The sequence below is a fragment of the Scleropages formosus genome, chromosome 19 (genome assembly GCF_900964775.1).
Source record: "Scleropages formosus chromosome 19, fSclFor1.1, whole genome shotgun sequence".
Lineage (NCBI taxonomy): Eukaryota > Metazoa > Chordata > Actinopteri > Osteoglossiformes > Osteoglossidae > Scleropages > Scleropages formosus.
In genome coordinates, this window is record NC_041824.1 from 4557507 (window position 1) to 4584632 (window position 27126).

The window sequence follows — 27126 nt, forward strand, 5'->3', positions numbered from 1 at the left end:
GAACATTTAATAATGGAAAACAGGTAGTTAATTTAAACACAAACAAAAACTTAATTACACTAGCGTGACCCAACAGGGGAGAACATATCATCATATTGCAATGACACCCAATCACAGAGATTACATTTAGATTACATTTTTCTCCAAAGCGACTTACATGGATACTATGTAGTGTTCAGCCCACACACCTTATTCACCAAGGTGACTCATACTACTAGATACACGACTTACAATTAAACTTACTTAAATTGACTGTCAGTCTATTTTCACAACTGACAATTATTTACCAATTTATATGGCTGGGTAATTTTTACTCTGTCTACTCTGTCTGAAAAGTGCCTTGATCAAGGGTAGAACAGCAGGAGGTGGGATTCTAACCCGAGCCCTTTTACTCCCAGAAATAAACATAATATGTAGCTATTTAAAAAATCATTGCACATAACTGTTGAAAAATTTACAACGGGAATTCGCCTAAGGGGGTGATTTCAGAGAAGAAATTAAGCCCATCAATCGAGGGATGTGAACGCAACTGGGACCGGAAGTGGGCTGCGAACGCGATGTGTTCGCAAATCCAAATCCCTCAAGTTATTTGCGAGAGATTGTGCTCTGTGAAAACCTCAGATAAAGCTGCAATAATAAAAATCATCTTAATATTTTCTTCGTTTCATCCTGTTCTCTGTCGGGTGAGTCAGTTAGAGGCGATTTTGTGGTTAAAAGATGTATTAATAATCCGTAAACCCGTCCCGCTGTGAATCACAGACGCGTTCTGACGATCTAGCTGTACGCAGTGACCCCGGAAGTGGAACAGTTACGGTTTTCCGGTTTTACGGCACCCACGTCCGCTTAACCGCAGATGCAGTAGTGAGGTGTTAGGCTGTCTGATGGAGCTCTTCTAAGTGCTTTTTACCTCAGCGGAACCGCGTTATTCATCTCCATAACTTAAAAACGCGTTGATATATATATTTATTGTCACGAGTGAAGCTGTGTTTGTTTTACGTCACTCTTGTCTTCGCGGGGATGCAGTAACGCGGCTGTGTCAGACAGTAACTGGGGGGGGCGAATCAATCGCCTGTGTCGAACCACCATCTCATCATTTTTCATACCGAGTATCTTTACATTTTAGAGAGAAATTAAACGCCTGTCATGGCGGCTCAGAAAATAAACGAAGCGCATGATCATATCGCAAAGGCTGAAAAACAGTAAGTAAACTCTAAGTTACATTCCTTCCCCCTGGCTTGTGTGTGTGCGCGCGCGCCCGCAGAGCTGGCTATGTGTCTGATGGTTACCTGTGTATTTGTAGCGCGCGACCAACGACAGGGAGGGAGCGCCCCCCCCCCCTCCTTCCTGCATCTTGTGACCATGGCATGGTTTTCCCGCGATCCTGCAGACACAGCACAATGCATCTCCACCGTTTCTCTTATGGAGCATTTTTTTGCTAAAAAAAGAAATTATACCTCAGTGCTGCTATTGACCTTTCGTATGATGATGATGATGAAACTTATGCATACCAGTATCATAATCAGGCACCTAATCTGAATGACCAGATGAGATGTTTTTGGATGTGGTGGTGTTTTTGTTTGATACGAGCAGGGGCTGTTCCATTGTGCTCCTCATGGTGACACAGTACAGGTGTGTATCCTCATGTGCTGCTGGGTGCCGGAGGTCACTCTTGCAGCTCTTTGCACTTTACATTTATTCATTTAGCAGACGCTTTTGTCCAAAGTGACGTACATCTCAGCAAAAGTACAATTTATGTATTACATTAGAGAAAGACACATGGCTGCAGACATGTGACTCAGGTAAACCTAGTTTGTTACCTACCACTTGCTGCACTGAGGTTCATCATTCAAGTAGGTGCATAAAACACAGGATAAACAAGTCCTGATACCCTCCTACCGTTTTTTTTTTTTTTTATATATATATAAATAATAATAAGATACACAAGCAAGCAAATACAATGCTGGAGTAGTAGCTGATAAAAGGCTTTATCTGGTGATGCTCATGAAGTTACGGTGCATGAACATTTACACCGTACATGAGCTGGAGAGATCTTGGGGGGAAATGGGTCTGGAAAAGGTGAGTTTCAGCAGTTCTGAGTGACGGTCATTCCACCACAACGGAGCCAGAACCGAGTACCTCCGAGTTTTACCTTTCGTGCACCGGACCACCAAGCAAGCAGAAGTAGACGAGTGAAGTTGTCTGGCTGGGGTGTAGCAGTTGATCAAGACCTGTAAATAGCTCGGGGCAGTTCTGTTGATGCATTCTTAGACAATAACCAGGGTCTTGAATCTTTGTCTCATATCCTGAAGCCTCGGCACTCCGGCCAAGGAGGTTGGTGTGATGTTCTACAACTGGGTATGGAATTATAATGGATCTGCAGGTAAGAGGTCATTCACAAGCTTGACCGCCTTCACTTGGACGTGACCGTGTATAAAGCACCATGGAGCAGCTTCAGGCCCGAGTCGCTCAGTGCCGAGACACACCTTTGTCGCTTGTCTTTCGGCGAAAATGGAACAAGAAGAAAAATGCCGTATAGTTTGGAACAAGTAAATTATACTATGTTCAGTACTCATTTAATGTTAAACCAAAGAAGAGTGTTAAAAATTATTTGATTAGCTGTTTTAAAATGAGATCTGGTCAATTCATTAAAACTTGTAGCCGTGATGGGTGGTAGCCTGTCTCCCACCTGAGTATTATTTGTCTTTAATAACTTTAATAAATAATGTTTCATATTTATGAGTGGGCATTACTGTGAAGCCTATTATGGTAGTAGATATACGTTGTAAGGTGGGGTTTCTGATTTCAGTTTACACTATTTAATCTTCAGCTATTTGGTACAGATACATTTGTTTATCATAAATGGAAACATTGAGAGAGCTGTTGACACTATGTTCTGCCACTTTTTCAAACACACTTAGCTTGTTGTCTTGGGTGGAACCCTAGTGAACCCAACATGTTCCTAAATTGCTTATTGTAATTCTGGGCACTGAAGGAGCTCAGTGTATTAATCTGATTTCCAGCTTTTGCTTCTATCTTGATTTGCTCCTCAATATTTACAGTTGATAAATTCCAGCAATTTCCTCACTATTTAAGCTTAGTAGTTCTTAGACTAATACATTTACATTTATTCATTTAGCAGACGCTTTTGTCCAAAGCGACGTACATCTCAGCAAAAGTACGATTTATGCATTAAATTGTAATAAACTCAGTAAATCCTTCAAATCTCTGGATTTAATGGCTTATCTGTTAGCATACAGTGCACTGTTACCTTGTTACAACGTTTACCACAAAAGTGTTAGCTAAATGAATAAATTTAATTATGAACATCCTGCTGTTCTGTACATGTTCATTGACCAGACAGTTGTGTTTTGTCTAACACTGTGGTTACTCTTATAGCTTAAAGACAAGTTTCATGAAGTGGAAACCCGACTATGACAGCGCTGCATCAGAATACGCCAAAGCAGGTGAGAAGTGCTGAGATTCACAGCTGGATACTGAACTTCGGAAACCAGAGAAGAGCAGTGTGAGCAAGGGATTAGAACAAATGTTCAGTTTAATTCAATTCAACTTACTTTTATAGAGCGCTCTTCTCACGCAGTGACACAGAGCGCTTTAGCACAGGCATAAAGCAAGAAAAACAGATAGAAACAAAGAAGACAGTCAACTAATGGCTACCATAATGAAGAACTTATTATAGAGCTATAAGTATACCTACTGGCCACCGGGGAAAGGAACAAAAACTCCCAACTGAAGGTTGAGGGAGAAAAAATCTCTGGGGGTTCACGGGCCAGTGGTTGCCCATCCCTCCTGGGCATTCTAGAAAGTAAGAATTTGTAAGCCAGTGTGTAACAAGTAATAATGATATTGTTGGTAAATGTTTTTTCTTCGGTGTTCATTGACTGGCCGTTTCTCCCTTACTCTTACACTCTTGCATCACAAGTACATGTTTGTTAATGAAATTTTTATAATAAACCCTTGAGGATCCTCTAAGGAAAGGTAGTTTAGCTAGTTTGAAGGTCAAGGAATAAGGCAGATATGTCTTGGGTAATGAGATGCGGTGTTTATTGACCTCTTTATTTTAGCATTTTATTCTTCAGACTTAGTCTTGTCCTAATATCTTCCTTAAAACTAACTTGGTGGACAAACCAGAGGACATGTCATTTTCAGGTTAAGGTAATGTATCATAATGCTTAAATGGAAAGGTAAATATCGTTGTTTTTCCTCTTAGCTGTTGCTTTCAAAAATGCCAAGCAGCTTGAACAGGCAAAGGATGCGTACCTGAAGGAGGCAGAGTGCCACACCAACAATCGAGCGTATCCTTGTGCTTTTTGGCCCTTCGCAAACGATCAATGAATGTGGAGCTTTTAGGTAGTTTTTCTGCATTACATCCTGTTGGGGTCATAATTTACCTTCCCACATGATCCTAAGATCTGCACAGTTTTTTTTTTTTTTTTTTTTTCTTCTTTCATGTGGGCTGAGTACTCCTTGTTATAATCATCTTATACTTAATTATATTAATTCTTTTCTAAGTTGTACTGAGAAATATATTCCTTTGTCACATTCAAATAAAAAGCAGCACAGAGGTATGTACATCATGTTGTGTGCTCAGGTATATGTTTGATCCCTGTTCAGTTTGTGTGGGGTTTGCATGGGTTTCCTCCAGCCACTCTGGTTTCTTCCCACACCTCAGATATTCAAGTTTCAGGCTAACCAGTGACTTCAAATTGCTCTGTGGATGGGGGGCTAACCTGTGTTGGATTGATGTCCCATTCAGGGTATGCCCTGCTTTGCTTAGCCCACTCTGCTTCCTGGATAGACTCCAGACCACCACCCCCCCACTACAGACAAGCAGTTATAGATGGGGAATGAGCATATGTGATTTTCAAATAAAATGTTATGTAACAAGAAATATTTTAAATTGTACAATAAACACTATTTAAAACTTGAAATGTATAAAACATGTCAAGATTTATTTCTCAGAAATGTTCATATTTGCCTTAACGATATTCACAGCCTCTTCCATGCTGCTAAGTAAGTATTAAAACACATATATATTCTTTTCAGTGATATCAGTATCCATGATAAATGCCTTCTGTATTGATTTTATGCTTAGAGATTTTATCAATGGCTCCTCCTTATCTGTAGTTTTATTTTTTAGGGCTCTTGAACAGGCCGGTATGATGCTGAAGGTGAGTTATTTCATTACCCTCGTAAGTGGTTTGTACATTTTACTGTGCCTATGGGTAATATTGTTCTCTTTTACACTTGTGTACATCCTGTCTGTTTTGTTGGTGTGTGTAATTACAAACACCCAGGTGTACTGTTGTCACAGTTTATGACTGCATGTGTGAGATTTTTGCTGAATGAACGCCTCACCCAACCAGTAACACCGAGCTACTAAGTGTTTTCCTTCCAAGCTCAAGATGCTTTCAGAAGAGTGTTCTGCAGCTTGAATCTGTGGCTGGACCCGCAAATCCAAGGTAGCTCAGTCTGTGTGGTTCCTCCCCAGGACATGCAGCGGATGCCTGAGGCGATCCAGTACATTGAGAAAGCTAGCACGATGTATGTGGAGAACGGCACCCCTGACACTGCTGCTATGGCGCTGGACAGGGCTGGAAAGTAAGCACTTACATTAGCGTTTGCTTTAACCTCACCGCTGTGTTTATTACAGCAAATTCACATGATAGAGCCACATATTTTCACTTCATGCACAGTATCTATCTGGCTTTCACTCAGAGGACTCAGGTTTCAATCCCTCAAAGGTACCTTCCCTGAATTAATTCAGTGAAAATGATCTTGCCATATAAATGGGAGAATAATTTAGCTTACACTATATGTAAATTTGGAGAAAAGTGTAAAAAAAAACTTTTTGCTAATCTCTTGCCTCTTTTTTACAGGCTAATTGAGCCTGTAGATCTAGACAAGGCAGTTCACCTTTACCAACAGGCAGCGTCAGTATTTGAGGTAAGGTAAAATAACATGAAGAGTGACTTCAAAAATGATTATTGCTGTACTGATTCTTTTAAAGGTTTTTAACATTTTACTTTTCGGTAATCTACATTTCATGCAAACTACTTAACCTGGCATAATACTGGTTTTCATATATCACCCCCATTGCGTGACATGATGATTTTGTACCTTACGTTGCATATTTTAGTTATGAATTTTCTGCTGGGGGTATGTTCTGTCTCACACCAAGTACATCTGGCATAAGCTGAAGATACAGCAACACTGTATTGCAAATGGTTTTTGAGAGTGGATTGATGGATAAAAAGAAAGTGTTAGAGTATCCGAAAAAAATACTATAGCTTCAAGCTCTTTACAGAACCTATTAAAAAGTGGACGAATGTGTGTATTTTAAAGCTTTTACTGATTGCCACACGCTAAACCTGACTTGTTACAGACTTCCACTTCCAATTGTGTTTGTAAGTTGAGGACCCAGTGTAATTTAACATTGTCATGGCTTTGTAGCTCTGTTTAGCAATATTTATCCTTTTTGAATATTAAATAATTTTCCCTTAGTGTTGCTGTAAACCTAAAAAGCAACCCGAAATGTTACTCTCTTCGCCAGTGCTAAACAGGTAATAGTTGGTTTATGCAGCATCTGAAAATAAAGTTGCCAAAATACACTTTTTACGGAACTCACGAGTACATAGAAATAAGAGGCTATTTTTGTTTTTATTTTCTAGAATGAAGATCGTCTAAGGCAGGCTGCTGAACTTCTAGGGAAAGCCTCAAGGCTTCTTGTCAGACTGCGCAGGTACAACGTCCACACTCCCCTGATTACCATGGTTCTATGGGTCTTTTTCCCTGTCCTTGTCTCATCTGGTTTTCCAATGACTATGTTTGTCAGGTTTGACGAAGCAGCCGTTTCCCTACAGAAAGAGAAGAACATGTACAAAGAAATAGAGAACTACCCTACCTGCTTCAAGGTATGTGTGACTGTGGAATAGAGAAAGTGAATATTTACCAGTTTAACTTGTAGATTTTGTTCTTTTCTTAGCGAATGAATATAGAATATGTGCTTATGATTATTGAAACTATTTATTTGCAGATTTTGTATGTGTTCAGTTACTAAGCTAAAACTGAACTGTGTAGAAATTTTCAAATTTTCACTGTAGAGATCATGAGCATTTAATCTTTTTTTTTTTCTCCCCTAGAAAACCATTGCCCAAGTGCTTGTTCAGCTTCACAGAAATGACTTTGTTGCTGCAGACAAATGCGTCCGTGAGAGTTACAGGTGAAAAGAATAATTTGATACATTCTGAATAAGGAAGGGTGGGCAATACTCGGATACCTGGAGGTTTATTTCTCTGCCTTTCTTTGGTTGGGAGTTTTTTCTTTTCCTCTCCTCGGTTGCTAGTTGGTTTATTTACATACTGAGTGCCAACCATACTGAGGGCACGGCCCATTTCCGCATCTCTCCCAGCATCCCAGGATTCAGTGGGAGCGAGGACTGTGTTGCCATGGAGCAGCTACTCCAGGCGTACGATGAACAAGATGAGGACCAAATGAGCCGTGTGTGCAACTCCCCCCTGCTCAAGTATATGGACAACGATGTAAGTACAGTGTGAATAAACAATTCTGCCAGAGAGTTTCTTTAACTCATTACACTTTTAACTTGTTTCCTTCTCTTGTTGCTGTGCAATTTGTTGTGTTCCTTATGTGAATCTTAACATTTCTTAGTACCTGTGGAAACTTAATAGTTCAATTTTAGAACAAGAATGAATTTGAATGTGTGTCAGTGCTGTTTGTTTTTTCCTTTCATCTGTAATGGAAATGCATCTTTGCCAAATATCTGAAGACATTTTCAGGTATGAAGTTCATATGTAAAGATTCCCAGCATTGGTACCTCTTTTTTTTTTTTTTTTTTTTTTGGTAGGTTGTTTAAGAAGAGATTTAACGTACTTTTTAAAGATTAGCCATAGCTAATTATACCAGTTTATATTGCAGCAATACACATGATAGTGATAAAAAAACAGTTCTGTGATAATCATTTCAATACTTCTATGGAAAATTTTTCCTCTCCTGGGTGTTTTTCATGTTTTTCCCCCAACTTTACATAGTTACACTTCAGTGTTGAGTCCCCTTCTCTCTCTTTCCTTTTAAGTGCAAAATCCTGTCTTTATGAGGTCCTCTTCTTCTGTGTGCCCTCAGATGGAACTGTCCTTGTCCAAAGAGCAAAACATGTATTTTTAATATGAGCAAATTCAATGGAACTCTAGATTGTTGTGAAACATACAAGTATTGAAACATTTAAATAGAAATATTTCAGTTTATTTTTAGGCTGACTTTTGTTGTTTCTTAGTTCCCGTCCCTCCTGTTGCTTTTGCTTATTGCTCAGTATCTTAGGTTGTTCTTTTTCAATAATTTAGTTTTCTTTTATTCAGAAGGCAATTAGATGTTTAAAAATGGGTCATTTCAATTATTAATTAAATAATTTGAAGAGAAAACTAATTACCATTCAGCTGTAAATTTTCACACAAATGTAACAAATGAATGAATTATTCATAGAACAGAGTGACTAGGTCCACTATGGAAGCAGCTTCTACTGTCTTAATGAACTGATTGGACCACATTTCAGTGGGGCAGCCTCAGTGTCCCTGCCTGGACAGCATCCATCACATTGTACACTTGCTCTTACAATGCGTCCTTTGCTCCTTGTGCATAGTATGCCAAGCTGGCAATCAGCCTGATGGTGCCAGGAGGTGGAAAAAAGAAGAAATCTCCCATCACCCCTGAAGGCGATGTTGGTGGGACACAGGCTGCCGAGGAGGAGGACGAGTATGCGGGGGGGCTGTGTTAGCCCCACATGTGTTACAGCGATCATCTGCCTTGCTGTGCTTCCCCATGGTGCGCTGTGGGGTTGCATCACATCTAGGCCTCTACCACCTTGCTTCCTTGGGCACATTCTGAATGTTTCTGAGGTGATTCTCCTCTGCTGCACAACTGTCCAGACACTATTATGCACTTGCACGGTTATGAAAGAAGCATGATAACAATAGAGTTACTTACGATATGGAATATTTTGTCCCTTTGGGTTTTTTTTATGTTTTGCATTATAGCAGAGTTTCCCCCAAAGAAGGTCCACAGCTGACATTTTTTTTGTATTGTTTCCCATTGTCTTCCTTTCTACATTGAATTTGTAGAGAAATTGTTGTCATCTTTGGAAACTTATCAGATTATATCTGTAAAAAAGCTTGTTTTTTTTTTTTTTTTTTTTCTCTTGGGTTCATTTGGTATGTTCACGTGAACAGGATTTTTTTTTTTCATGGTGTTCTGGGAGCTTTGTTGTTATCGATGTTCGCCCAGAAAACTGCTAATATTTTTTGTTTGTTTTTTTAAGAACCATTCAGATATATTTAAGATTAAACTGAAAGTAACAAACAGCTGTATAGCAGTGATACGTAACATCCAATGTAGAAAAAAAATGTAATCAAGACTTGCTGTTGCTTTTCATCCGTGTGTCGAGAGATTTCTAAGCAGTGTTTTTGGATGAAATATGCACAGGGAAAACAGTGATGTAGTAATTAATTAGTAATTAATTCATATAACACATTTGGGAGGACTGTGTCACTGAGTCATCTCGTTTCCAGATTCCTGAAGCAGCTGCCAAATTTTGCAAATATGAACCTTCCAGAGGCTGGATGCACGATAAACGCAGTTTGGTTTAGCAGTTTGCTGCAAAATCCATGAAACGTATAAAATGTGTAGACAATCTGCAGGTGTTCATTCTGAAATTCAAACGACTTTCCAAAAAGCATCCCACATTGTAAAGAGTGCAGATTTTATTTCCAATAAGTTTTATGTTGATATGCGTTTTATAGCTTTGTTTGTACATACTATGAATTAAATGGGGGGGGGGGGGGGGGGGAATCTATTTGCAAGGAGATTTAAATATTAATCTGTGTGAATACTAGGGTAAAACAGTGCAATACATCCATGTCTGCTTGTTATAATGTGACTAAAAGGGTTGATTTTGAAGCACGTGGTTATATTTTATTTGCCTTCTGATGTTTTTTTTTTTTTTTTTTTTTCCCCCAAGTAAAATTGTGCATATTTGCATCAAGTACAAATTCAACAATAAAGATTTGAAGCAAAAAAACGTGTGTGTGAAGTGCGCTTCTAATTATATCCAGTCAGTAGAGCTGAGCCGTTTACTGCGTTTTACTGCACTTGTAAGCACAAAGAAATGGTACAGTGAATACAAACACAATGTAAAGGTAAAGAATACTGAGGTGAGCAGTTTGGGATTAGTGAACCGTACAGGACTAGTTAAGTGACTAGTTAACTACCAGTTATTAACCCCCCCTCTAGTTAAGGGCGAGCCTGTGGTGTGGAAACAAAATGGTCCTCACACGACGGTTCGACTCGTCAGCATAGATATATCAGTCGTTTAAAATCATTGCAGAAATAATTTGTATTATACAAAGTGGGTTTTGGTATACCTAAATTTCATTTGTTTTTTTGTTGCTTTCGTGTTATTTCATTTCATTTCATTTGAATGTTGTTTTTCCCATTGGGAATAAAACTAATTTAATCGCCTCAAGACGGGAATTCGCCCAACGAGCGATTTCCCGGAACGAATTAACGCCGTTACGTTGGGGACGGGCGCACGGAACACGGACAGAGGCGGCCGGAAGTGGCGCTATGCGAGAGGCGGATTTCCGGCTCCCCGCCGGAAACCGCGCGAGCGCAGCGGTAAGGGCGGAGATAATGGCGGCCGCCGAGCTGCTCTTCTGTCGGCGCTCCAGCCCCGGAGAGACGGCGGAGCGCGCGCTGCTCATCGTGGGCCAGTCGGCGCACCTGCGCAGCTTGAGCTGGGAGGACGTGCGAGACGTGTTGCTGCCACGCGTGGACGAACAGGTGGGCGCGCCTGCTGCGGGTTCACCTCCCTCTGTCTGTGTGACTGACTCTGGTCCGGAGCCGTGACGGTACACGTACACGTACACGTACACGGATAGGTGCAGGTGCAGTCTGCGTGACGTCAGCAGGGTCTTAACCGGCTCACTGTCTGCACTCCGCCCTCTTTCCCTCTCTCTCAGTACCTTGTTCGTACCCTGTTTGCAACTTGTTCGCGGGCAACTTTTGTTTGCGACACTGACTGAACTCGCGGATCCGCTCGTCAAGCCCCGGGTGGGCGGGGCCGTAGGGGTCATGGGGTCACGGATCCACGCGGCGTGGAGCCCCTCCCACACTCAACAGCCGTGGCTGTACCCAACCCTTTCCTCCACAGTGACACACAGTGATTTGTTCAGCGGGGTAATTTTATCACTTTTTTTTTAATTTTTAATTTTTCAAACTGTAAGTACCTCGATCAGTGGTGCCACAGCAGGAGGGGATTCAAACCCAGGTGTGTAGAGTGTGAGGCAGCAGCTCTAACCAGTGCCTTACCTGTACAGTACAGGCCAGGGAGTGTTATTTATTGTACTGAGGTTTGTACACTAACTAAGCTAGTTACACTACCTTAACCCTTTAGCAAGGTAGTTTTTACTCTATCAGTCAGGACAAGTGAATGTCCCTATGGGGATTAATAAAGTTTTTTTCTTTGTTATTTATTTTAAAAGTACTGTGCTCAAGGGTACTACAGCAAGGTGTGGCTTTCAAACCCGTGGCTTTGAGTCCACGGCCAGTTTGCCAGGCGGCGGGGATACAAACGCCGCGGTAAGCGTGCGATGGGAGATGGCGTCGGTCGGTTTGGAGCAAATGCTGTGCTGTTCCGGCGCCGAAAGAGGCGGGGGTCCCACCTGCCGCACTTTTGTCTTGCAGACGTGGCGACGTGCGCTCCGGTGCCTGCAGGCCGACAGGACGGATGTCTGCCCGCTGTGGTTAAACATGGTAACGGTGGCCGCCCTGCCGCCCGCGGTGAGTCGCCACAACACGCCATCCAGCGCGCACGCGCTCGCGCGGCTCGTGGAGACACGGCTCGGTGCCCAGCACAGCGCCCACATCATGGTGAGTTTAGTGGGCCTCGCGCCTCCTGTAGCTCACCTGTTGTATGAACCTGTACAACTGGAGCTTCCACAGATTGAAAGTGCCAAGTTAATAATAAAAAAAATCATAATAATAATAATAATAGTAAAGGGTCTTCATTTATTTGCAGATTGGGTTCTCGAAAAAGAAATATAGCTACAATAAATAAAACTTAATCTCCAAGATTTTGTTTGAATTATTTTGATATTTTTACTCTTGTTAAAAATTAAAACTAGTTTAGACATAGTGAAAGTAACAATGTACCATGTCCACAAAATTACTTGGTCCACACCGTAGACCATGTGATCTTATGCTGGGTTCCATGGAGCTCTGGCTCATTTTGAAATTGGCATAAAATAAATAAAATAAAAATATTAGTACGCCCTTACTGTCTGTGGTGTAGTTCTAAAAAATGTAATCAAGTGTAACAAATTCACAGCGGTAGCACTGCTGACTCACACTATGTGAGTGGTGCAAGAGGATGTGGGTTCGATCCCCACTCAGCGTGTGTGTGGAGTGTGCATGTTTTCCCTTTGTCTTTGTAGGTTTCCTTTGGGTGCTCTGGTTTCCTCCCACACTCCAAAGACATGCTGTTCAGGTTCACCCATAGTGTGTGAGTGACAGAGAGAGTGTGTTCCAGTGGTGTATGGATGAGTGACCCAGTGTAAGTAGTGTATCTAGCTGTGTAGTTCAAGCAGTTTTTATTGTCATTCCTCTATATAGCTTGTATACAGTGGAACAAAATGTTGTTTCTCCGGAGACCATGGTGTAAGTCACCTTGGCGAATAAGGTGTGACACTAAACAGTGTTAATTGGAAGTCACTTTGGAGAAGAGCGTCTGCTAAATGAATAAATGTAAATGTGTCATTTCAGGAATGTTTGTATCTTTGACTGTTGGTAACTTGAACGTTGTAACTCGAGGATATGTATATATGTATTATAACTCCAGCGAGGGCAGAAACAACATATCAAACCCCAAGCAAGTTGTCTGTCCGTCGCAGGTAGTGTGTGAGAAGTCCTCTGTATTTGCGTCGGCCTGCGCCGTTGCCAGGGCCTTCCCTCTGTTCAGCCGCAAGTCCGAGCGCAGCTCGAGCAGAGAGGACCGCAGGGTCACGGTCGAGTTCTTCTGCGTGGAGCCGCGGGGGGAGCGGCTCAGTAACTCGGCTCTTGAGGCAAGTCCCCCTTCGGCCGCGTGACCCGGTGTCGCCCGCGCCGTTTACTGCTCTCTGCGCGGTACGCTTTACCGCACAGGCTCCGGGAGCTCTTGGTGAGTGTGTGTGATGTGTGCGCAGTGCTTGTCCCGCGCGGCGCAGAGCGTCCGGCTGGCGGCTCGAATCGTCGACTCTCCGTGCAGCGACATGGACACCGAACGCTTCCTCCAGGTAATCCTTCCGCAGTGTGGTATTACAGTACTAGTATGGTACTGCTCTCTTTTTAATTTGTATGCAAAAAAGTTACATTTTGTTATGTTTGTGCTGACGGATAAAATGAGACGTGTGGTTTACCGTAATAAAATACACCGTCTCGTGTCCATACACTGTATTTACCTGTTAAATACAAAAATAATTGGGACCAGATGTGTGTGTTCATAATTAATTTTGTTCGTAACTCCAAATTCATTGCACTGCTAAAACAGAAGTTTCCATGAAGGTTTTTTTTTTTTTTTTAATACAACATGCCTTCATTTATTTAACAGGTACCAAAGCAGAACATTCGACTCTAACTGTACACGTGGCAACCGGCAGCAGCAGATAATCTAAGCGCTATTTAGTGTTTGTTTAAAAAAAGTGTGGAGGCGCATAGGTAAAACTGTACCGCTGTGTCACAGGAGGTGCGGGCGGTGGCCGCGGAGCTCCGAATCTCTCCCGTGATCATCCGCGGCGAAGAGCTGCGCAAGAAGGGATTCGGAGGTAATCCTCTCATCTTGTTACATTTATATTTGTTATATCTACATGTATTCATTTATCTGACACTTTTCTCCAAAGCGACTTATTAGTGTGTAACAAAAGGAGGCCGAGATGGTCACGCGCGATGCTCGTGAGGAGGGGTTTATTAACGGGCAGGTGTGTCAGTGGACAGAGGGACAGGGGGGAAAAGGGGGCACAGGGAACTGGTGTCGAGGGGTGGCGCTCCGGGTGCGGGATCGGGGTCGGTGAGGTGCTCCGGCTTCGTCTCCGGCATCCAGGCTTCACGCTCTCTCTCTCTCTCTCTCTCTCTCTCTCTCTTACTCGTCCGCCCGAGGGAAGAAATAGAGGACCTGCTTAGATTCCGGTGTCGTTGCTCCGCCCCTCCCCGCTCTGCCTGGCCCTTAGCCTGCCCCGGCATGCTACATAGTGTTAATCTACTTACAATAATTTACCCATTCATACAGCTGGGTAATTTTACAGGAGCAATTTAGGGTTAGTACCTTGCTCAAGGTGGGATTCGAAACTGCGACCTTTGGCTCCAAAGGCAACAGCTTACATTTATTTAGCAGATGCTTTTCTCCAAAGCGACTTCAAATGAACTCTATGTGGTGTTATGAGCCCACACACCTTATTCACCGTGCTGACTTACACTGCTAGATACACTACTTACACTGGGTCACTCATCCATACATCAGTGGAACACACACACACTCAATGGGGGAACCTGAACAGCATGTCTTTGGAGTGTGGAGTGTGGGAGGAAACCAGAGCACCTGGTGGAAAATCATGCAGACTGAGTGGGGATCAAAGCCACATCCTCTCGCACCACCCAGGCGCTGTGCTTACTCGCTGTGCTACTGTGACACCCAACTCTGTTTCACCAGCTTTCAACTCTATTTCTGTTCATATCTGTGTTATGTCTGGTTAAAAACCACAGAAATGAATTTCCTCTTCAGTGAGGTCCCTTTGTCCACATAGCGCTGAGCCCTAGTGACAGGGACACGCTGAGGGACTTGCTGTCTTTCTCTGTCCCTCAGGCATCTACGGCGTTGGGAAGGGGGCAACGAGCCGCCCCGCGCTGGCTGTCCTCAGCCACACGCCCCCTGCGGCCACCCAGACCATCGCCTGGGTGGGCAAAGGCGTCGTGTATGACACGGGGGGGCTCATCCTCAAGGGCAAAGTAAGGTCCCTCTGAAAACGCAACACGCTTGCGCACATGGGCTTTGTTTATTAGAAAAATTTGTTTTACCAGGAACAGTTTTCTGTACCTTTTCTAATAATGTCATATGATGAGCAACATTGTCGAATTACACAATGTAGCAAATTTTAATTTTTTGCATTTTCCATTCAGCTTTGTTATATTACAGTTATCACACTTTTGATGTTAGTTTGTACTATATGTCAGTTTTTAGAAAAATATTCCACCTTCTTGAAATTTGCAAATTCTAGTACTGGGTTCTGAGCTGAAACTATTCCTGTACATTTTAGGATCTCATGCTTTCTAGAATGTTCTAGTGCTTCTAGAATCTTCCAATGGCTGTAAAGTACCAAAGTAAAACTGACACTCTAAAAGAACTAGAGGTATTTTTGTAATTTGTAAACTTTAATCATAATCAGCGCAAAAATCAACAGAAGAACTTTGAAAAATTTCGTTGCGTTATTGCACTTATTTCTAATCTATAATAAATCCTTACACATGGACAGAAAAATTAACGCACTTGAAACTGTGAATGTTTGCATCCATTTACAGTCCCTTCCGTATAATAAACCATCAGAAATGTAGATGTTTCAAGTATATTCACAAGCTAATACTCAATATGCGCAGCTTTTAACGTTTCACTTCTCTTACTGTGCAAATGTCGTATGTTTTATCTTTAATGTCAGAGTAAGTTGCACTTTCCCACAACGCTGACAGGTGTATGTAAAACTGAAATGAAATCATTCAGTCATTTGTTGATTGTCAAGAAAGCATCACATTCTAAGAAATGGTCTGGAAGCCAAATGACTGAATGATCTCATTTTGCTATTAGCGGAACTTGACCACGTTGAGACCTGCTTCACTGCGTTTTTTACCGACACCCACAAACACCGGCGGGAAATGGGGCCTTTAAGGAGACGGATCCGAATCATACTGGGGCCGAGTCCTTTTGTTGCCCTTTCCCCCCGAATCCATGTGCCGCTCCGTCCCCTGCTGTTTGCAGACTCAGCTTCCGGGTATGAAGAGGGACTGCGCAGGGGCTGCGGCTGTCCTTGGGGCCTTCAGCGCAGCGGTCAAACAGGTGGGTGTCGGGCGGGTGGGCGCGCCACCGGCATGGAGCGGGGCGTCAGGAGGCTTTTGGCTCAGCATCCACACCGCGCTCCCTCCTTGTTCTCTTGAGCAGGGTTTCAAAGAGAACCTTCATGCCATCCTCTGCTTAGCGGAGAACTGCACTGGGCCCAGAGCAACGAGGCCAGACGATATCCATCGGCTCTACTCAGGAAAGTAAGGAGGAGGTGTTTCCCTCCGGAAATATGAAAAAAAAAATGACTACTTCCTCTCGTTCTCGTGGCTGTGAAACGTTCTGGTGTTTCTCTCTACTGCAGAACGGTGGAAATCCGGAACACGGACGCGGAGGGGCGCCTACTACTGGCGGACGGCGCAGCGTACGCCCTCAGGGATCTGAAAGCAGACGTCATCTTGGACATGGCCACCCTCACGGGTGCTCAGGTAGACGTGGGGAGCGGGATGAGACGAGCCTCTCCTTTTGGACTGCGACACGCACGCAGTGGACCGACGCCTCGTTCGTCTGTCTCGGGAACTGCAGGGCGTGGCCACGGGCCGGTACCACGGCGCCCTGCTGACCAACGACGAGGACTGGGAGAAGGCGTGCGTGGCAGCGGGGCGCAGCAGCGGCGACCTCGTTCAGCCGCTCGTCTACACGCCCGAGCTACACTTCAGTGAGTTCTCCTCTGCTATGGCTGACGTGAAGAATTTCGTGAGTGTAACTTTTACCGCAGTCGCTCGCGGGCCAAGCCGTGCACCCTTGGCTTTTACAGATAGCACCCCACCCCACCCCTTCCCTTCCCCGCTGCTTGTCTGTATGCCGAATGGGCTGTTTTCAGAGGAGCTTCTGCTTACTCATTGCTCGAGCCCTGCGAAGCGCAGCGAGAGTCATGGCACTGTGTGTATGTGTGTGTGTTTACTGTGCCATGGTGCAGGACCGCAGTAATGCGCCGTGCTCCTGCGCCGGACTCTTCATCGGAGCGCAGCTGGGATTCAGCTGGTCGGGAGTGTGGATCCACGTGGACATGGCCTCCCCTGCATACAGTGTAAGTGCCCGGCGGTAGGTATGGAGCCAAGGAGCTGTAGCTGGAAGGTTGCTGGTTTGGTACTTGGCAGGGCCCTCCAGCTGTTAGCAGCGCTGTGCGTGGGGCACTGTCACACAGGTGTTCTCTCGCTCAGGGGGAGCGCGCCACAGGCTACGGGGTGGCTCTGCTCCTGGCGTTGTTCGGACGCTCCACGGACGACGCCCTCCTGCAGCTCATTTCCCCAGCCGGGCCGGAGAGACACGGTGGGGCGAGCGAGGTGGCGAAGGGTGCTCCCAAGAGGAGGAAGCTCATCTGACCGCACGGGTCATAACGCGGCGCTCGACAGGTTACAGGGGTGACACACCTTTCACGAGGAAATGCTGGAGCTGCACTTGCATCCAGTTGAAGAGCTTTAAAATGTTTTTTTTTTTTTTTTTTTTTTTAAAAGGTGATACTTGAATGTTAGTGTCTTTGTGGTTAATCTCCTGACCGCACACGGTTACTGAACAGGCTAGTGGTCGACCACGTTAAAATAAATACCATCCAGCCATCACATGTCCAATGTCTTTATTTGGAGACCATCGAACCACAATTACACCACGTAACCTTTAAACATAAAAGTACACAGTTAAATCTGTTTATATTTCCTTGCTTTAAAAAAAATTTAAATGGACACTTTCAATAGTGATTATTTTTTGCAGTACTTGTAATGCATAGTTTCACTTTCCCAGTTTCTTATGTATTACCTTATTTGTTCTGTTTCACTTTATATATTTTTTTTAGGAACATTAAAAACCGTCATATATAATCAAAATGCAGCTCTGTTCATTAATACAAGTTGACGTTATGCCTCTAGATGTTAGTCGGCACAGCCGGTGGAGGTGGGTTCAAATTCCGCTCTGTGTGGAGTGTGTGTGTATGTATAGATGTACGAAGGGGTGGAGCCAGTTTACAGGAATGTATCCAGCACTGTAAGTCACCTGGGTTTAGATAAATACCCATGTGTGTCGTTGTGTAACCGAGGCCTTTGTCACCGGTCACTAAGCGTGAAAGGTTTGCGCAATAAGTGCCTTTTATTGCCAAAATACTGTGATTGAGGGTAAGAACGTCAGGCTACCGCAGTGGGCTTTGAACAGGGTGCTTTCCGATTGCAGGGTAACGGTTCGACAGTCCCCAGCAGTGCTTTTTAGGAGTCACACTAGGATAAAAGGCAAAGCAGTAAAAACAGGGTGCACGAAACAGTAGAGGACAACTGGGACCTGCTGCTGAAGTCCTCCGGGGCTCAGATACAGTAGGGGGGGAGGGTGGGAAGGAAACAAAAAAAGGATCAAGTCTCTCCTTTGTGAGATGATTAACTTTTCCTGAGAAACATGTGTCCTCAATTTCAGCACCGTGGACAAAACACGGTGAAAGGGCGTCCTCGTCTGTCCACAGTGTTTACAACGCTTTGTGCACAGGAGGGACGCAACGTACGTACGTGTGTGTGTGTGTGTGTGTCGCTGTTCTCCCTCTCCAAGCGTCTCTGCCCCCGTGCAGTGCGACAGTTCAAGTTTACGGGCGAAGGTTTGCGGTTTCTTTCCCGAAAAGTTCCGCGCCGCGTGTCGCTGTGCTCAGCAACACACCCCCCGAAAGCCGCTGGAGGAAGGTGCTGTCGCGACAGCAGTTACCCGTCTCACCGCTTGACCGCTGGATTCTTGCGGGCCTTCACTTGGTCTTCTCGCGCGTCCACTTGATCATGGTCTCGGGCGAGCGGTACAGGAAGATGAGCTTGGCGTACAGGTCCTCCTCCAGCTCCAGCTCGCCCGTCTCGCGCACCAGGAAGATGTCGGTGCAGAGCTTGAGGATGCGGTCCACGCATGGAAGCTCCTCGAACATGATGGAGTGCGAGATGCCGCTGAAGAACTCGCGCACAAATTTCCCAATGACCAAGACGACCGAGGCGTAAAGACCCATAATCCTGGGGGTTAGAGGGAGAGAATGTGAGTGAGACATAGACTGACTTTTAGCCCAAAACAGACTTGAGTGTGTGGAGTTGACACTGTTCAGAGTTTGTCTCATTCTGCGTTAAGTTCTCACCCTCCATCAGCCCGTGTTTACTAGTTTCACCCTCATTTACCAGATGCTGTCCTCTAAAGTAACTTACACTGATTTACCCTAATGAAGGAAACTGGACTGTTATAACTATTGTTAATTGTTGATGTAACCGTCTGTTTTAATAGGATCCGGTGATATTTTAGGGTAAATAAGTGTCACTTTTGGGGGCTCAGGAGTGCAGTAAAACTTTTACCATTGACTGGTAACCATATGGTAAGGAGAATTCACCTGACGAAGGGTTTCTCAGGAACATGTTACCTTTTAAGTGCCAGTGACCAAGTATTTGCCTTTGCTCACATTTGCATTATTGCCCAAGAGTCATCCTGTAGATCACGTCTTCAATGAGCTACCAAAAAAACACCGAGCCCAACCAGACGGGACCACAGCAGCTCGTGCGCCTCCCCGCTTGGGTGCTCTGACCACCCGTCCAGGCAGGAAGAGAGCAGTTCTTACCCGTATCCGGCCAGGAAGCCCAGGCTCGGTGGGCTGACCTTGTCGCTGAAGACGTACAGCTCGAGACCAGCCTCCTTCTTCTTGTCCTGTTTCCTCACGCTCAGCTTCTCGCTCGAAGGCTGGTCGACGATCCACCACTCCTGGACCTCGCCCGTGCCGTTGCGGTTCCTCTCGAGAGCCAGCGTGATGTTCTTGTATCCGTTGTCTGAAGGAGACGGCGCCGGCAGCGTCACGTACCTCGGTAAAATCTTCCCGTTAAACCGCTCAAGCTTTCGTTACGATGAACGCAACGCCTTTCAGAAACGACTGGCCTAGGCCTGGGAGGGTCCCGGTCCTCTAGAACCAGAACCAAAACCAGAACCAGAACCAACCCCAGGTGGGGACCACCAATCGTGCAGCGGGGTGAAGCGCGCCACCCGCTACAGCTACGACCTTTTGGACTCATATTTAGCACGAGTACAAAGACTCCCTACCGTCATAGAGCTGGTCGACAGGCTTCGCGTTGGAGTCGCTGGGCGCTCTGATGAAGCAGGGGAACACGTTGGTGATGAGCCTGCGGAGACGAGAAGGAAAGGCGTCGGCGCGGCGCCGCGGTACCACAAGAGTCGTGCGCGATTCGTGGCCGACACTTACACCGCCTCCCTTCTCGTGCCGTTTAACAACTCGATCAGCTCCTGCCGGGTCTTCGTGTCCAGGTGGCTCACGTGTTTGTCGGAGGCGAGCTCGGCCTTGGCCCCGAGGCTCAGGTTCCTGGGAGAGAAACGCGCGTCACTTCCGGCTCCAGCTGCGCGGTAAAACTCTTCGTTTACCGCCGGCCGAGGAAAAGGGGTAACGTTCACTTTTACTGAGGAGTTACTCATGGTGTGCAATTACCACATGGCTTTTTAAATACTTCTGGATACTTGACATTTGATACAGCTCGGTGTTTCACGCGAGCGTACGGTTGAAAGGTTTGAGCCCACGGCAGGTGCGCGGCTTCGTCTTTACCACGGTGCTGTTCGCATCCCTGGGGCAAAACTGGAGACGCTTCAAAGTGCCCAGTTCTGCAAACTGGTGCAATCGAATATAAAAGATCCAAAAAAAGACTTAAGTTGTACTACGTGAGCCCGTGTGCTCCGGGGTCAGTAGGAGTCACCGGTGAGCAGCACCTCTGAATGGACCAGGTCATGGTGACCGGGAACTGGTCCTCCTTGCTGAGCACCTCCATGAGATTCCTCCTGCTGGGGGGGCTGATGGTCCACAGGGAGTTGGAGCTGCCCTCCAGCTCGGCCACGGTGACGTCGTCGGACGTGTACGCCTCCAGGAACTGCATGGCGCCCTAAGGAGCGCAAGGCATCGACGTTTTTACTGCGCGCCGACGACGAAGCGCGGAGTAAAATAAACAGTCAGAAAACGGAGAAGAAAAATCTGGAGCCGTTTCGAGCCAATATCCGTGCAGGAGCAATGCAGTGTTTTGTTCAGAAATATAGCTTTAAAAATGAATCATTTTGTTGCAGTGGAATAAACACTGCGGGGGAGACTGTACTGTCACTTGTACAGTGAATTTTACTGTGTTCTGTTGTTTGCAGTTTTTCTGGTCGGGACCAGGACATAAAATGCTTGTATAAATTTATCTACCAAACATTGTTTTACTTGTTGATCTGTCTTATCACTTTGTGTGTGTGTGTGTTACACACTGTATTCTGCTGCAGGATCAATATTCATTCATTCAGTAGGAGAGAAGGGTGAGAAAAGGGGCAGTGAAGCATCACCACGGCAAGAAGAACACAAGCTGAGAAGAGACAGATGCTCGTGACCCTGGGGGGTGGGGTGGAGGGGGGGCACTACAGCTGGACGTGTGTGTGTTTATCTTTCCTCCGGTACGTTTTAATTAGCGCTCCAGACAAAAATGAGCCAATTAATGAAGCTGTATTAACCCGAGTGGGAAATTCACTTTGACTGCAGCAGCGTCCAGCGTCTCTCTTTCTCACACACACACACACACACACACACACACACATTTACATATACAAGGAAAAGGGACACATCCATCACAGCTGGTGAGGTGCAGACCTTCCTCGCACCGCAGCCTTTCCCTTCACGCAGATGGACTCGAGTTCCAAGTTTTCGTGAAGCCGTACGCCGATTATATTTACCGGAGCGTACTTGTAAACGGCGGTTAACTCGGCAAACTCGGCATCGCTGATGTCCTTCAGCTGATTCTGCTGAGCGCTCATGGTGAAGATTGGCTGAGGAGATAATCATCATCATCCTCGTCATCATCATCATCCACAGAAAAATTCAGACATTACTTTTTTTGCCACCAGACGTACAGTAGGTTTAAGAAAAACAATCAAATTAGTCTATTTCATCGTAGCAGATAATATTTACATTAATTCGTTTATCAGCCACTTTTCTCCAAAGTGAGTTATTAGTGTTAATCTACTTACAATTATTTACACGTTCATACAGCTGGGTAATTTTACTGGAGCAATTTAGGGTAAGTACCTTGTTCAAGGGTACTACAGCTGGAGGTAAAACCTAAACCTGCAACCTCTGGGTCCGACGGCAGCAGCTCTAACCATTAAGCTACCAGCTGTCCCCATATATAGGTGTGTGCGTGTCTCACATACCTACATACATACATACGCACACAAACAGTCCGAAACCGCTTGTCCCAAGCGGGGTCACGGTGAACCGGAGCCTAACCCGGCAACACAGGGTGAAGGGCTGGGGGGGGAGGGGACGCACCCAGGACGGGACGCCAGTCCATCGCAAGGCATCCCAAGCGGGACTCGAACCCCTGACCCGCCGGAGACCGGGACCCGGTCAAACCCACCGCACTACCGCACCACCCTTATATATACAGAAATATATTTCTGTGGACTGTGCCTAAAAGTAATTTATTATCAATTTAAGAAATGTTGCGCTACAGTAATGATCATATCGATCACACGCTATACGTACATATGGTGCCAGGACCCGACTGACAGTTGGCACCACGGCTGAAGACGACCGACAACATGAATACTAAAAGGAGACGCGGTGTCTGCGACGTGGCGGACCCGGACCCCGCGAGGCGACGGACGCACCTGGAAGCCCCCCAGGGTGATCTTGACAGAGACGTCCAGCGGTTTGTTGACCACTCCGGCCACAGACTTAACGAGGGACATGAAGAGCAGCGGGAACCACACGATGCAGATGAGCAGCATCACGATCATGCCGCCCATGCCGTACTTCACCACCTTCTTCTTCTTCTGCCCTCGGGGCTGGGGGTACCTCTGAGGAGAAGCGGTAAACGGTCACGGAACGTTTTCCTGGGCTCGGTCAGCTCAACAAAATTTGCAGCAAATTACTTTGGAAAATACCTACTATTATACTGAAGAAATTAAAGAATGACGAGCAGTAAGACAAAGCACTGCATGTGGAATTTTCTAGAAACACCGTTGGCAAAGACAGGTAGCTGTTCTGTCGAATTCCTGCTATACGAATGAACCGCGAAAGCTCAGCTCCTGGCATCTCACACCACATACCTACGGTACCGCCCACACGGCCATGGTACAGCACAGGTACGATATTGTAAAGATGTGGTAAAGTACAGCTACGGTACCGGAGAGCTGCGGAACCACGGTTCTCCTCACCTTCTCCGACTCCCTCCAGCACTTGAGCACGAACACGTGCGCGTAGATGTCCTCCACACAGATCCAGCTGGACAAGCTGAGCGTGGTGTCCGTCCAGACCCAGTCCATCACGGCGCGCAGCTCCGTCAGGAAGGGGACCAGTCGAAACCTGGCACGCGAAACACACCCCCCCCCCCGCACGTCCCGGCTCACTGCTGCACTCCTGTGATCGTGACTCCCCACACAGTTTTACCACGGTGCTGAGAAGTACACTGTAGTTTGTGGCAGTGAAGAGCACAAACCAAGATACAGTCACCCCCCCCCCCAAGATATGTCCACTGGGGTTCGAGAACCCTGCTTTACCACACATTTCACTCAGCAGCCCTACTTTGACTCACCACAAATTTTTTTGTATTTCTAAAAGGGAAACCGAGCACTGCTATGATAATTAATATTAACTATTAAATTATCTGGGGGTGCGGTGGTGCAGTGGGTTGGACCGGGTCCTATTCTCCAGTGGGTCGGGGGTTCGAGTCCCACTTGGGGGTGCCTTGCGATGGACTGGCGTCCCGTCCTGGGTGTGTCCCCTCCCCTCCATCCCTACGCCCTGAGTTAGGCTCCGGTTCCCCGCGACCCCATATGGGACAAGCAGTTCAGAAAGTGTGTGTGTGTGTGTATTAAATTATCTGAGTTCATTTTTCTGGGATTCAGTGATAATTTAGTGTAAATGGGTATCAGTTTGGGGCGCGGTGGGGCAGTGGGTTGGACCAGGTCCTGCTCTCCAGTGGGTCTGGGGTTCGGGTCCCGCTTGGGGTGCCTTGCGACGGACTGGCGTCCCGTCCTGGGTGTGTCCCCTCCACCTCCATCCTTACGCCCTGAGTTAGGCTCCGGTTCCCCGCGACCCCGTATGGGACAAGCGGTTCCGAAAATGTGTGTGTGGGTATCAGTTTTGGGACTCAGAAACACACTGATATTTTTACCTTCATAACGAGTGGTACTTACATCTTCCATTCATGAGAATTCATCTCCATTCACACTAACGAGCTCAGCAGAGGACAGCACGAGGTATGACGCACGCGCACGCGCACATACCCCTGGAAGAGGAAGAGGTTCACATAGTTGTAGCTCTTGGTCAGGAAGTTTCCGAGCACGCGGGTCGGGTAGCCGCAGCGGATCTGGTACGCCGACAGACCGAAGTAAATGCACTTCACGAAGTACCACAGCTGGGCCACCGTGTTCAGGCTGAACCGCCTGCGTGCGGATGGAGACACGCAAACACGCGCAATGTGACACACCTCCCGCCGGGAATAACGGGGAAGGGTTGCTCTCGAACCCGTGCGCGCGCACAGCCCTTGCGCCCTGTTTCCGCACCTTTCCGTGACTCCAGGCAAGATGAAGAACATCCAGAAGTGGATTCCAAAGACCAGGATCACCTGGAAGATGACTTTGCCCATGACCGTCTTCCTGAGGTACAGCGCTCGGTCCACAACCATGGTGCCAAACTGAATAAGGACCATGACCAGGAAGGCCTCGGGCACCTGGTCCTCTGACAGGGAGGACGTGATATCGGCAGCTGCTGAATGTTTCTGAACGTAGGCAAGAAAAAATGCACAATCAGACATTGCAAATGGCTTCTTCAAATAATTAACAGCAGTAAATATTATTACATTTCTTTATTTATCAGACACTTTTCTCCAAAGCGACTTCCAACGAACTCTATGTAGTGTTATCAGCCCACACACCTTATTCACCGTGGTGACTTACACTGCTAGATACACAACTTACAATGGGTCACTCATCTATACATCAGTGGAACACACACACTCTCTCTGTCACTCACACACTATGGGTGAACCTGAACAGCATGTCTTTGGAGTGTGGGAGGAAACCAGAGCGCCCAGAGGAAACCCACAAAGACACAAAGAGAACATGCAAACTCCACACAGACTGAGCGGGGATTGAACCAATGTCCTCTCGCACCACCCAGGCATTGTGAGACAGCAGCATCACTCGCTGTTCCACCCCATTTGATATTATGATAGTAAATCCAGTATGTTGCCAAATTAATATAACACTAAAAACCTGGAACAAATTCAAAAAAAGCTGAGGAAACTGGTAATGTTGTGGTATGAGCCAGTGCTGTTGGACTCAATGGCTCTGGGTTTGAGTCCCACCTCCTCCTATAATGCCCTTGATTAAGGTACTTCCCTTGAATTGATGCAGAAAAAATACAGAGCTGTATAAACAGGTAAATCACTGTAAGCAGCCTGATGCTAAGTAGCTTTGGAGAAAAGCATCACTTGAATAAACTTAGAAAAGAAACTAAGCAACAAATCTTAGCATGAGACTGTAGTAAAGACAGAGGAGGAAAGTACCCCAAAGGCCCAGAACCCAAAGACGATGATGATGAAGTCGACCGTGTCGGCCAGGAACATGAGCACATAGACGTCGGTGACGGCGCTGTACTCTGGATGGATGAGGCTGTAGAAGAACTGGCGGATGGGTGTGTAGATCTCCAGGGTTCTGGCGCAGAGAGAAGGATCCGGAACAATCAGCTCCGCGAAAGGCTCAGCCGATCGAGGGAAACCGGCATCGATTTAGGACTGAATTTGAACACCGGGATTAAGAAACGGAGCGCGAACTGTATGTCTGCATGCGAAACGGCAATATTAAGGTGCCCGGCCGCAGGTACGAGCGGTGCTGCTCCTACTGCCTGACGGTGAAGGCCTTGGCCCTCGCCAGCTGCTCCATCAGCTTGTCCAGCAGCAGCTCCCTGCGGCTCCTCCGGGTGGCGCCGTGAACGCCGGCGGCGCGTCTGCTGCTGGTGCTACTGCTCCTGCTGGACACGCTGGCGACGCCTGCGGGGAACACGCAGCGAAACACCCGACGCTCATGTACCGCGGTGCACCATGCGGTAAACGCACCATTCTCCGTGCACACGCAGACACGCACGCTCCGAACTTTGTCGACACCGTCTGCGGCGTCTGTTCCTCGGACTCCCTCCGCAGACACCGCGGAGGAGCCGGGGGCCTCCTTTACTGTGCCTGCCCTGCGGAGCAGCGTAAATCCCGCTGTGTTCTTTAATTATCAGTGTTCGCAGATAAATCAGAAAGTCCTGCGAACAGTGGTGCTGCTGAACAAATAAGAGCTGGGGGAAGGACACGTTGGAACGGCGGCGTTACTAAAGATGGATTCGGGACGCAGGACTCTGGGAACACACTTCTCATTCTACCGCGGTATTTCTCAGCGGAACGCCATCCTTACCTCTTCTGGAGCGGGCCCAGCGCGAGGAGCGGTAAGATGCCCGGGAGCCCGAGTTCCCACCGCAGTCAGGGAGCGAACCGAAGGCCCCCTCTGGCCCAGCGGACGCCACGGAGCTACGGGAGCCCCCCTGCCCCCCAGTGTCCTTAAGGTCTTTCTTGCCCGGCGCCGACTCCTTCCTCGACCCCCTGGGATCGTCCTCATCCCACAAGCCGTGGCACTGGAGTGCGAAGAAGATTAAAGCAAATTTAAGCACATTTTCCATTTACACTCCTTGCGCCTCATTGAAACGCTTAAACGTGTCATCGGACATCTGACAAAAGTCAACGTGATCAATGGGGACAGCAATGGGACGCCGGTGACCACGGCCTCTACAGGGTAAATAGCACGGTCAAATAGGTGAAATAGCACAACAGTGCAGCGATCGGTGTGAGACGGGAGCGGCCGAGTGCTACAAAGTGCCCTCGGAGCTGAAGGGACGTGAGCGGATGTCCACCCGCGAGTGAGAAATGAGGACGTGAGCGCTAAAGCCAAACAGTCAAAAGGACGCT

At 46.5% G+C, this 27126-nt stretch overlaps 3 protein-coding genes across 4 annotated transcripts in view; 2 read left to right on the forward strand and 1 right to left on the reverse strand.

Moving 5' to 3' along the window:
- The first annotated feature begins 827 nt into the window (after window positions 1-827).
- Window positions 828-9168, forward strand: LOC108927558 (gamma-soluble NSF attachment protein-like). Its single transcript, XM_029246500.1, has 12 exons — window positions 828-1199; window positions 3397-3464; window positions 4229-4313; window positions 5014-5031; window positions 5159-5189; window positions 5510-5619; window positions 5898-5964; window positions 6690-6760; window positions 6854-6932; window positions 7161-7240; window positions 7430-7559; window positions 8672-9168. Exons 1-12 carry the CDS (start codon window positions 1144-1146, stop codon window positions 8804-8806), a joined length of 930 nt encoding a protein of 309 aa, XP_029102333.1. The 5' UTR covers window positions 828-1143; the 3' UTR covers window positions 8807-9168.
- A 1514-nt stretch (window positions 9169-10682) lies between these two features.
- On the forward strand, window positions 10683-18856 carry LOC108927613 (probable aminopeptidase NPEPL1). 2 transcript variants are annotated; one of them, XR_003797145.1, is made up of 12 exons: window positions 10683-10866; window positions 11770-11955; window positions 12975-13145; window positions 13266-13355; window positions 13802-13883; window positions 14918-15060; window positions 16082-16159; window positions 16262-16362; window positions 16464-16587; window positions 16685-16817; window positions 17079-17189; window positions 17323-18856. XR_003797145.1 is itself a non-coding variant. In XM_018741022.2 (12 exons), exons 1-12 carry the CDS (start codon window positions 10717-10719, stop codon window positions 17482-17484), a joined length of 1569 nt encoding a protein of 522 aa, XP_018596538.2. In that variant the 5' UTR covers window positions 10683-10716; the 3' UTR covers window positions 17485-17788. The 2 variants fall into 2 exon arrangements, 1 of the variants encoding a protein (XP_018596538.2); XM_018741022.2 differs by having other exon boundaries at window positions 16685-16855; window positions 17323-17788.
- LOC108927614 (piezo-type mechanosensitive ion channel component 2-like) overlaps window positions 18857-27126 on the reverse strand; it is a 99619-nt gene continuing 91349 nt past the window's right edge. Inside the window, exons 42-54 of the mRNA XM_029246222.1 lie at window positions 26579-26795; window positions 26025-26172; window positions 25690-25837; window positions 24686-24900; window positions 24407-24565; window positions 23336-23483; window positions 22787-22975; window positions 21851-21943; window positions 20864-21033; window positions 20349-20465; window positions 20189-20268; window positions 19716-19920; window positions 18857-19125 (exon numbers count right to left, since the gene is read on the reverse strand). Of these exons, the coding sequence (XP_029102055.1) occupies window positions 18873-19125; window positions 19716-19920; window positions 20189-20268; window positions 20349-20465; window positions 20864-21033; window positions 21851-21943; window positions 22787-22975; window positions 23336-23483; window positions 24407-24565; window positions 24686-24900; window positions 25690-25837; window positions 26025-26172; window positions 26579-26795 (2142 nt within the window). The 3' untranslated portion in view covers window positions 18857-18872. The remainder of the gene's footprint in view (window positions 19126-19715; window positions 19921-20188; window positions 20269-20348; window positions 20466-20863; window positions 21034-21850; window positions 21944-22786; window positions 22976-23335; window positions 23484-24406; window positions 24566-24685; window positions 24901-25689; window positions 25838-26024; window positions 26173-26578; window positions 26796-27126) is intronic.

Excerpts from the sequence above, each read along its gene's own strand:
- LOC108927558 (XM_029246500.1), top strand. The coding sequence starts at position 1,144 with ATGGCGGCTCAGAAAATAAACGAAGCGCATGATCATATCGCAAAGGCT. Across the intron at positions 1,200-3,396 it reads ATCGCAAAGGCTGAAAAACA|CTTAAAGACAAGTTTCATGA; the intron begins GTAAGTAAACTC and ends TTACTCTTATAG. Across the intron at positions 5,190-5,509 it reads AGGCCGGTATGATGCTGAAG|GACATGCAGCGGATGCCTGA; the intron begins GTGAGTTATTTC and ends GTTCCTCCCCAG.
- LOC108927613 (XM_018741022.2), top strand. The coding sequence starts at position 10,717 with ATGGCGGCCGCCGAGCTGCTCTTCTGTCGGCGCTCCAGCCCCGGAGAG. Across the intron at positions 11,956-12,974 it reads AGCACAGCGCCCACATCATG|GTAGTGTGTGAGAAGTCCTC; the intron begins GTGAGTTTAGTG and ends TGTCCGTCGCAG. Across the intron at positions 13,146-13,265 it reads TCAGTAACTCGGCTCTTGAG|TGCTTGTCCCGCGCGGCGCA; the intron begins GCAAGTCCCCCT and ends ATGTGTGCGCAG.